The sequence below is a fragment of the Alligator sinensis genome, unplaced genomic scaffold, assembly GCF_000455745.1.
Source record: "Alligator sinensis unplaced genomic scaffold, ASM45574v1 scaffold456_1, whole genome shotgun sequence".
Lineage (NCBI taxonomy): Eukaryota > Metazoa > Chordata > Crocodylia > Alligatoridae > Alligator > Alligator sinensis.
Window position 1 is genome coordinate 1,613,436 of NW_005842311.1, and position 10,701 is coordinate 1,624,136.

General features: G+C 40.1%; 1 protein-coding gene across 1 annotated transcript in view; it reads right to left on the reverse strand.

The window, feature by feature from the left end:
• Positions 1-746: 746 nt before the first annotated feature.
• PDIA4 (protein disulfide isomerase family A member 4) overlaps positions 747-10,701 on the reverse strand; it is a 21,101-nt gene continuing 11,146 nt past the window's right edge. The window contains exons 4-10 of the mRNA XM_014522159.1: positions 9,851-9,989; positions 8,930-9,135; positions 8,186-8,344; positions 6,599-6,750; positions 5,545-5,701; positions 5,179-5,412; positions 747-4,509 (exon numbers count right to left, since the gene is read on the reverse strand). Coding sequence (XP_014377645.1) covers positions 4,094-4,509; positions 5,179-5,412; positions 5,545-5,701; positions 6,599-6,750; positions 8,186-8,344; positions 8,930-9,135; positions 9,851-9,989 — 1,463 coding nt within the window. The 3' untranslated portion in view covers positions 747-4,093. The remainder of the gene's footprint in view (positions 4,510-5,178; positions 5,413-5,544; positions 5,702-6,598; positions 6,751-8,185; positions 8,345-8,929; positions 9,136-9,850; positions 9,990-10,701) is intronic.

The window sequence follows — 10,701 nt, forward strand, 5'->3', positions numbered from 1 at the left end:
AAAATAAAAATCAAATCAATAATATAAAGCTGCCTCAATATAAATACAAGAATCAAGTCTCCAAGAAAATTATATTTACCATTTCCTTAAAAAAAAAGTGTTATTTTAATTTTTACAACTTAGCCAAGAAGATTCATTTACAAGGTCAAACTCCACAAGCCATTTCTGGGACAAACTTCTGACGGAGGACTTGAGGTGTTAGCAGCCTTACTTAAAATTATTAATAGGATACAAATAAAATTGATGAACGTGGAATGAAAGACAATCTAGTGGGATGGGGGAAGATTAGGGCTCGATTTCCAGCTGTAGCACAGATCCCAAGTGTGATGTTAAACAAGTCTGTGGGATGATGACATTTCTTTACCTTAAAAATGTGCAGATGCTAAATACATTAATAAGCATGAGGTATGGTAATACCAAAATGGTGAGAACCCTATGAAGCTCTCAAGATTAAAGCAAAAACAGCATCATGAACTGAAGAACTGGCACTTGGTTTGCTGTAACACAAAGATGACGGAATAAACCAATCATATTGGTACACCTACCAGCAGATGGCACAAAAAATTAGTAAATGCTGCTACAGCCAGCTCTTTCATCACCCTTACACAGCCCACCTCCACCATTCCAATACAGAATAAAAATCCAGTCCTTGTGCTGTAGGCTCTAGCACCCTTCTGTTCACCAGAGAAGTGTATAAGACCAGAAAACTCCAAGCCAAAGCTTGATTAACATTCTTCACACAAAAGGGCAGTCTGTGCTTTTTATTGTCCACTGGGAAGGGTCATACATAAACCATCTTTTTTTAAAGATATGGAATGACTTATATTGTATGCCGATTGTGAGGAAGGCATCTTTGGGTTTTTTAAACAATTACAAAAAAATGTGCTGATTTCAACATGATGACAATTAAGTTTTAGCATAGATTCAAAAGCAAAAAGGTCAATACCTAGCAAAAAGGTAGGTCAATACCTAGAGAAAGGATTTCATGTCCTGCGGCTAGGGTGCAAGTCATACACCACAACTAGTAAAAGTTTTGGACTCTAGAAATGGAAGCAGCACTATCTTTTCAGCATCCTTTCTTGGATGGAATTTGAGTCTTCGGACAGGACAGGGCTGTCTTATGAAAATGGAATGAGTGGAGTGTCTAAAAACAAAGCTATGATTCAGGCCTGAGTTGGTAGGGCTGCCGAGTACTTATCAGCTCTGATGGGTAAATAAAATCAGAATTGATTGAATCAGCAGCCCACATTTCTGTAATGCCTTATACTGTACTCATCACAGACATATCCAAGTACTCTTCTCCAAAGCATTCACTGGTTAATTAAAAAATAATTCAGCGCATGACCACTTGGTTATGAACATGACTGAACAGGTATGCTGACAATACAGGAACACCCACAACATGATCAGCAGTTCAGCATCCAGGCAGTGAAGTGCTCTATGGCTCAGGTAACATGGAAGCAAAGACAGTATAGGATAGGAGCAAAGTTCTCCACGTTATATTAGACCTTGTTTCCCCACTAGTAATGAACTAAATTCAAGGAATAAAATTGGGTGAGGGAATTAATTTGTTACACTGTACCATGGGATTTTAAACTGGCCTTGTCAGCATGCGAGCCATCTCTGAACAAAAACCACTGGGAATTACTGTTGTGGGATTGCCACAAATGGAGCACACTGCAGCATGCGAGCCTTTCAAGACAGGCAGACACCATGAACCTGGAGGTTGTTGTAAAACCTACTTCCTGAAAAAGGCACTTGTTTCAAGGACAGTTGAAGTGACTTTTCTTCATTAGATGGGAGGAAAGCCTATATAGTTAAGCATACCGTCTGGCACCTGAAACTGCATACAAAAGTGCGTCACAGTGGTTACATGACAGAAGCCACTTTGTTCCAAAGAACAGGCTGCAATTGCTGCTTAATTGGCTTTGACCAACAGGAGTTTAATAAAAGTATTAAGTCTGATATTTTAGCAGCTTTCCTTGGAGGATGAAGTCCAAAAGGTCTCTGTTACACTGTATTTACAGCCTCCTCTTTTCAGTCTCTTTTTCTTGCCTTTTTTGTTCCCCTTCCCTTTTTTGGAGGTCTCAACCCTTGCAGAATCTGGTCTATTTCTTGGATGGAATTTGAGGGCTACATACAATTCAAGCATCATAATGTCTGGAGAGAGAGAAGGAATGTGCCTTTTCATCAGAAATTCAAAGAGTCTCTTTCTCTTACGCCCACCTACCTCCTCCTTCCTACCCCAGCTCTTTGACATTTCCCAAAGAGCCATCTAGCAGTTTTACCAAGACCCAAAAGCTTCAACCACTTGTCTAACGTTAGGCATCCTAATTTGGCTGCATTCACATTGATTCTTGAAAATGCTCTCTAGCTAATAGACTTAGCATTTTTGGGGAGAAGGAAAGATGGGGAAACCCATGCTCAAAAATTCAGACAGGCTGCATGCCTAGAACTAGCCATGGAGCAATATAGCGCATTTGAAGTTAGATCTGAACGTCTAAAGTCTGGTGCTAGGCAGCTGCAGAAAGTCCTGTGGCAGCCCATTGTATATACAGAGAATGAAGGCATTACTAAGGTTTCTTCAGAGAACAGTATGAACAAAAGCCAACCCAGAATATACATACATAAACTGTATTTTTTCAACATACAATGCACCTCCAAATTAAAAAATACATCTTGTTTTTGGAAGGTAGAAAGCGGGGAAGTAGAGGGGGAAAGAAGGATTTTTTCCAGAGTCAGAGTCAATGGCAAAGCCAACTGTATAAACAGAGTACATCCTCCTGTGAACAGTGTCCAGAAAATGTGGCACCCCAGGAGACGGGTCTTGGTGAGGCAGCAGGCATTTCCTACCATACAAGGAAGGTCCTGCTGCCTGTTGCTTCACCCAGACTGTCCCAGGATGACTGACTGTCACACAAGATTAGGCTCCAGACCCTTTCAGGGGCAGTAGTAAGACTGTTAGTTCTTACACAAAGTTCCTGTAAATATAGTTTCCACATCACAAGACTCATCAAGATACTACCTGCAGCTCACCTGCTATTGCTTCAGGCACAAGCTACAGTGCACAGCCAATAGCTGCAGCTATGAGAGTATTAATATAGGACACACTCTCTTCAGTTAAATAAACCAGACAAGTGGCAGCTTCTTGTCAGCCTGTCTTCTAGCAAAGAAAACAGCTTCTCTGCTTGGGGGAGACAGCCCAATTTAAGGGTGAGGTGGAAGGGGATGAAAGAAGGAATGCTGCATGTACGAAAATATGGTATTAACTCGCTGCCAATTGGAATGAAACCCGTAACATTTAAAACTGAGCAATATACTCAGATACACACATACAAAGGATGTATGTTTCTTCAGAGATCAGAACACAGTATTAATCAAGGCAGGATATACTGATATGTCAAGCTGTTGTGCTCCCAGTAGTAGAAACACTCCCAAAACAGGGGACTTTAGAAATAAGGAGGGGGCATAGAGTTTGGTAAAAAAGATGCCAACTACCAAAAACAGATCCATGCTCATTATTTTAGGATTACTTTCGTTTTCCATGGAGCCATCCACAAACCAAAATGAACAGGCCTTTGTATCTAACCTTGACACGAATTTAAGAGTTGTCACCACTTAAAATTTCTGTTCTGGTCCTCAAAAACAAGTGATACAGTCAGATGAGTGGATATACAGAAACACATTAGTTCAAACTCAAAAACAGTTAACACTTTAAAAGAAGAGACAGAAACCAACTTGTTTCGTAGACTTATTTGGTAAATCTTTTAAGTTAAAAAAGAGCTGCATTTATAAACAAAAAGAATCATGCTCAAAATAGTCACAAAAAATAAAGTGTGTATTTTTTCTTCAGAGATCAAAATCATAACTAACAAAGACATTCATGTCAGATAGCAGTTCAATGTCCAGAATGATTTTTTTTTTTTTGAAATAGAAAAAAAACCGAAGAGATACTGCAATTGTTTTACTGCCCAAAAATCCACTTTGCTCAAAACGGCCAAATTTTTCCCTCAACAAGTTGTGTCAGTAACTTGTTTTAACTACGACGTACAAATTATTCTCTTCTTTCTCCACCCCCCCCCCCCAATCTCATCTAAAGCTCTTCTTTTTCTCTGGTCAGTTTTGTTGCATGCTCCTCTACAAATTTGCTCAAATGCTCTAAATCTCTTTCCCCGCCTTCAAATTTAACAGGACTGTTTTTCTTGTTGCTTGCAGCAAAATAGATGGTGGGAAATCCTTCTACTTTGTAGCGATCACTCGTCACATCATTGGCAGTAGCATCCATCTTGGCTATGACCAGGTTTTTCTGGTTCTTGTATTTTTTACCCAGTTCAGTGTATATAGGTTCAAGCTGCTTGCAATGTCCACACCACGGAGCATAGAATTCTATGAGGACATCATTTTTTGGATCCATTACTATGGTGTCAAATGTTTTCCCCACCACAACTTTGACAGGACCTTTGTTGTTTTTTGGTATTGGCTGAGATTTCACGATAGGTTTTAGTTTTCCTAGAAAACAAGCAAAAACCACCATTACTATGAACTAAAAATAGTTAAGACTATGAGAACTTGTTCTGATACATTAATAATAAAACACCCATATCAGATGTTGGTGCTCTACAAATCGGAGTAGCTGCACCAGAACGAACAAGGAAAGCTATTATGATTTGCACTGAATGAAATTAACTCCTTCCTGAAAACCAGTTGACTTGCTAATTAAGTTCTAATATAATATTCTTGGGAAATAGAGACAGCAGAATTTAATTTCTTTGCTAAAAATGTTCTACTCTTTTATTAGTTTTCACCAACAATATTTTAACACCTATACACTGATTCATTATGCTAGCAATGGTATTGGTCTGGTGCTCATACTTGTGAACAGATAGCTGGCATTTGAAAAACAGGGGGAAAAAAAATTCTCCCACATACTTCGTAACAGTTTCTAAAAATTCTAGCCAAAAGTTTACAGATTGAGAGACTGATTTGTTAGATACCCCTATGTAGTCTTAGTAACAGAAGTTAATGAAGATTGCTCCATGAAGGAGCAAAAGGGTATCTATCAGCTCCCAGGTCTAGCATTCTGCTGAGGTTAGTGTATAACCTTCTATTGCTGCCACAACCCGAATTGAGATGGAAGAAACAGAGAAAGAAAAAAGAACTGGGTTTTGTAGTTTTTACCTTTTTTGAATGCGCGAACAAACTGCTTGAGTACATCCGAGTCAAACTCTTCTGGTTCCATGGCATATTTCTTGCCACCCTCATCCAAGATTGCAGCATTAACATCCTCCCCACTTTCAATCAAGCCCAGATCTTTAATTTCAGAAGAGTAATCTTCCTCATCAGAAATGGCAAAAGTGTATTCAGGGAAGTCTTTAGCCACCTCCAAGACTTTGCTTCTCCAGTATTGGGTAGCTGAAGTGATCGGAACACAAACAGATTAACAGTTTCCAGTTGCTCGTATCTCTCTGAAGAGAATTTTACTTTGCAGGGGAAAAGGGAAGAACAAGAGAAAAGGAAAAAAAGTGTTATTTCCAGTTAACTTACCAACACGATAATCAAAACCGAAATCTACAGTATAGTAGACAACCACTAGAGGTCGCTTAGTGTACCTCTTAGCATCATTAGAGGTCTTGCGATGGCCAACTAGAGGCAACGCATGCTTTGTCACATGGTCCATTATCTCAGACTTGTCGGTAGAATCCTGTTTGAAGTAAAGGAAATACTTCCCTTAGTCCAAAAAATATATATTTCTTATTTCAAGTTATTTTCATTATACACAGACATATATTGCGTCTACAACATAAGCACTTTCACACACACAGACATGCACACCCCTCCTCCCTCACCCCTCCTTTAGTATTAAGTATTTTATAAGGGTGCACCAAAAAAGATGTTCTGGGCTGATACTGATGGCCAATTATTAACAAGCTGTGTCGCCTGATACTGATCCGATTGCTGATATGCAGTCTGGCAGCTTGGAGAGCAGTGTCCCTGGGGGGGGGGGGGGGGGGGGGGGGGGGCAGATTGAGCCCCCCGGCAGTGAGTGAGTGAGTGGAGCTGTGCACATGCACGTGGTATTTACTGGTGACATAATTGGCCACATTAGCCAAAAAAGGCAAATTTTTCTTTTATTGGTGCTGATAAAATAGGGACTGATGTATCAGTGCACCTCTAGTATTTTAGCCATTTAAATTTGATTTCATGAAGTTTGTAGTGGTGAAGAGACCATTAAAGTAAAAGTGTCAGGCCTTCTGATAGGGTGTGGAGAAAGCAGCACGGATACTCTTCTTGATTACTCTAGTTAAGCATCAGGAACAATTCTAAGGTCATAAAATGAAAAGCTCTCTCTCAAAGGAAAAAGCAGCACACTATAACTAGGAAAAGAATATACAGGGTCTGCCTAAAGTCTGTAGAAAGACTCGCATTATTTTCAACAGGGTTTGATAAGGCTCTTAAAGAAATATTTAAATTTCATGGAATATTAAAACCACCACCAAATGGAAAATATAAACTGCTCCAATACATATATGAAGACAGCCTTTCTTATAAACTTGCAAATAACATTAATTCTAGGTTACTAATGAGAACATCTACTCACTTTAAAATCCAATATGTGCATTTTTGGCTCATATTTTGACTGAAATTTTTCAGGCTGCATGACCACAAGTTTTCCAGGAGAGACTTTCAAGAATTTTATAATCTCACTGCTGAAGGTGTGGTGGAACTTGTAGTCTTCTCTTAGGCTATTAGCTGAGAAATAAAAGTTTTGGAAAAATTAAAGTTGGATTAAAAAAAATCTCTTTCACTTGGGGTAAGTTAGCTGAGCTTTGCCCACCAAAATGTCACTATTTCCTCTGGTATTTATTTCACCCGCATGCCAAGCCACAGGCAGGTCTCTAAAGGAAGGCTCATGCTGCCTTGTGAGCTTTGGGTAGATGCCAAGAATGGTACTAACTAGTTTAGGCATTCTTCTATCAGAAGGATGGAGACAGTAATGCTGGTCTCTTCTCTATTTAGCATTAAAGACTAATAGGACAATCAATATTCTGGATCAAGAATAGGAATCCTACATCAGAATTTGCTAAAAAGCAGGTTATACAATTATTTATCAAGGAAAGTTTATGTATGCTCAATCCTACCAAAGGCTAAGCAGAAGGACTAGACCAGAAGTTGCAACTTTTTAAGGAGTAATGGGCTGCTAGTGTGCCACCACACTGCTACAGGCCACTGCTTCCCTCTACAGCACCTGAACCACCTGCCAATGCCTCCATCATGCAGTGTTGACCCCTGTTCCTAACAACAGTGGGGAGGGGTGAACTCATTAGCAACAGTAAGCAGTACTTGCAACAGGAGGTGTAAGAGAGCAGCAGGACTTCAGATGGGATCAACGGCACAGCACAAGATGGAGAAAGCGACTACACTGGGACAAGCTGCATGCCACCAATTATCTGTGCCACTATGGGATGGATCCAATCCCTTTACAAGCTGTAGGCTGTGGATTGCCCTGCCCTGGACTAGATGAACTTAATCCCCTTCCAGCCGTATACTTCTATGAAAATATGTCCTAGTCAACCTTTCCGCCCCGACCCCCTGCATAAAAGCACCTAGGAGGAGTTCTTGTTCTCCCAAGTTCTGTATCCTTGCTTAAAGGGAAATAAGGCCTTTCCTACAAGCTGGGTGCTCTAGGATCTGCATCTGTCCTCATCTTAGATGCTCCTCCAACCAGCTCTCTTAACTGCTGCTCTATCATGTATAATGCTGGCTTTGTCTAATGTCTTCCCACCCCTGCCCCTTTTCCCCCCGTTGTAGCCATTACACCTCGTTTCTTCCAGCTGACTCCCTACATCAGAAAAGTACTACAGGGGAAAAAAAAAAAATCAGAGGAGACTAGCAATATCAGGAGGGCAAGGGAGGTTGGGTTCAATGCAGACAAATGAAGAGAAAAACAAAAATGTTTCCTCAGTACATAGAAATTCTCCCTCCTTTCCTGGCAAAATAAACCTGACAGGAAGCTCAAAAGGAGAGAGAAATACCAGACCCCAGGGAAACTTTTACCTAAGAGAATAATCAGTGTTTTATAGATTGAAGAAAACCTAAATTCAAGATCAGGGGAAAAAATGGATGAACCCCACCAGACAGGCTGAAAACAACTAAGTTAGCTTAATATTTTTAAAATGCAACTTACCGGCCTCCTGATACAGCTGATAGGATTTGTCCGTCTCTCCACTAAAGACACCAATGATGATGACATCATCTCCATCCTTCAGAAATTCTTGTACCTGTTTGGTAGCCTGAATCTGTTTGGATGGAGGACCAGCCTGTTCAATCATATAATCAACAATACCTGTGTGACAAAAAGAAAAGAAGTTTGAATATTGTGCTTCTGTAACATTTCATTTGGAGATATCCCCCCTTCTAATGAGAAGTCTACAGCAATCAAAAGTGCTGAGCTATATTGAAGATTTAGATCCAAATGCTTGATAAAGTCATACTGATTTTCAGAAGAGCTACGCAATTCAAACTCCCGCCAACTTCAAATCAGCACTGGGAATGCTTGGCTGCTCTGAAAATCAGGGCCAATCTGTTATCTCAAATCAGACGCCCAAAAATCTGCTCATGCCAAGTTAAGATACTGCTTGAAGATGCTGGCCTTAATTGCAATATGATGTTGTGCATCTTATAAGTTCTGACAGTATTTCACAATTGTTAATGAACCAATTAAATCAATGGCTGCCTATCAGCCCATACAGTACCTTCTTCCTGTATTTAGCTTCTTATGTTTGTAGGCTAGTTTGAGATGCTGCCTACGTCTTCCATACTTTTCCATTCTGAGCAAATACTATAGTGACGCGAACAAGCTATGTACTACATTGTGTTATTTCCTAACATATGGGGGTTCATCACATTTTCATTAAGTAAACCCGCTTACCATATTTTTCTCGTGGGCCATTGTAGTCATAAGGCTTGCCCTTGCGGAATATTTTCAGAGTTGGGTAACCAGTGACATCAAACTTCTTGGCAAGTTCTGTTTCAGCAATGGCATCCACTTTTGCCAGGGGGATAGGTGGTGTGTGCTTGCTCAGCTCCTGGGCTGCTTTTTCATACTCTGGAGCAAGTCTTTTACAGTGCCCACACCTAAAGCAATTAAAAAAAAAAAGGGTCCAATGCAATAGATATTTGGCACCTACCTCCAATGAAGTGGAGAAGTCTACATTTCTAGTCTGAAGAAAATACATCATCACTAAGAAAGCCTTAATATGCTAAAGTTTCTCAAAACATGGGCTTTCTAATTTAATTAGGGACGTACTTGTTTTAGTCGCATCAGAATGCATCCTCCTCTTGTTTTACAAGGAAATATCCAGGTGCTTCAGGAAGAAAAAAAAAACTGCAGAGTCTAATTTTTCTCGTGTTGAGACTGTATGTATAGACCCTAGATCCCAACCTTGAATTAAATTTTACATAAAAATGATCAACAATTTTATTGTAGCCCATGTTAACAAAACTAATTAAGCAACAGTGATACAGGTTAAACTCAAAAGACACCAAGAGTCTGAGATAACTGGATGGCGTATCTTTACCATGTGTACTCCCATTCTGTTTTATTGCCACAATTTTCTTAGAAAAAAATCCATTTAAAAAATAAAAAAGTGTTTGGTGTAAGAACTATTCCAAGTTAGATACTCAACTCAATTTGGATCAAAATAGCAGGATGTGATCATGAACAAACTATTTTAAAAGAGACACATGCTGATAGAACAATTATTTAATTTGGCAGGTGCAGCCCACTGCTGCCCTTCCCTTTTAGCTGTGCCAGCCCTGTGAAATACAAGCACCTTGTACTCTGCCTTACCATGGGGCATAGAACTCCACCAAAATTAGGTCAGCATCATTTACTACTTCATCAAAGTTATCTTGGGTCAATACAAGCGTAGCTTCTGGTGGAGGGGTCCAATTTGGATCAGAAACCTCTTTGACCTTAGCGACAATTGCTGTAAGGCAATGAATACCCCAGTTAACAAGTCAGTTATCTCCACACCACCTATAATCTATAGAGTGCAGTTGTGACCGAGTTTGAGGGGGATTTAAGATTACCAAAAGTGTGACAAAAGAAAAAACGTGATCATGCATCAAAAACATCTCAGAACAAAAAACTCCTGAATTTGAATCCCAACTATACCACTTTTCTGGGATATTTGTTCTGAAACCTCTTTTCTCCAATCTGGATTAAGGTATGACACATTATTAAATGACAAATATGCAGTGGTTTCAAAACCACTGTCAGTACACAACACCCAGGGTTGCTGTTAGTTGGCATTTCTCAAACCCTGAAAGAGCATCACTGTATGATATCAAGTCCAACTGCCTCGTATCAGGAAGATCCTGTGAACGTCAAAGATGCACCTTACCACAGTTAGATACGTTTCATAGATTTCATACACATTAGGGCTGGAAGGGACCTCGGAAGATCATCGAGTCCAGCCCCCTGCCCAAAGGGCAGGAAGTCGGCTGGGTTCATAGGATCCCAGCAAGATGAGCATCCAGTTTGCTCTTGAAGGTGTTCAATGTAGGCACTTGAACCACCTCCGGTGGCAGGCTGTTCCAGACCTTGGGGGCTCGGACAGTAAAGAAATTCTTATGTCCAGCCTGAAACGGTCTTGTAGTAGTTTATGACCGTTCGACCTAGTCGTCATCCCTTGGGGC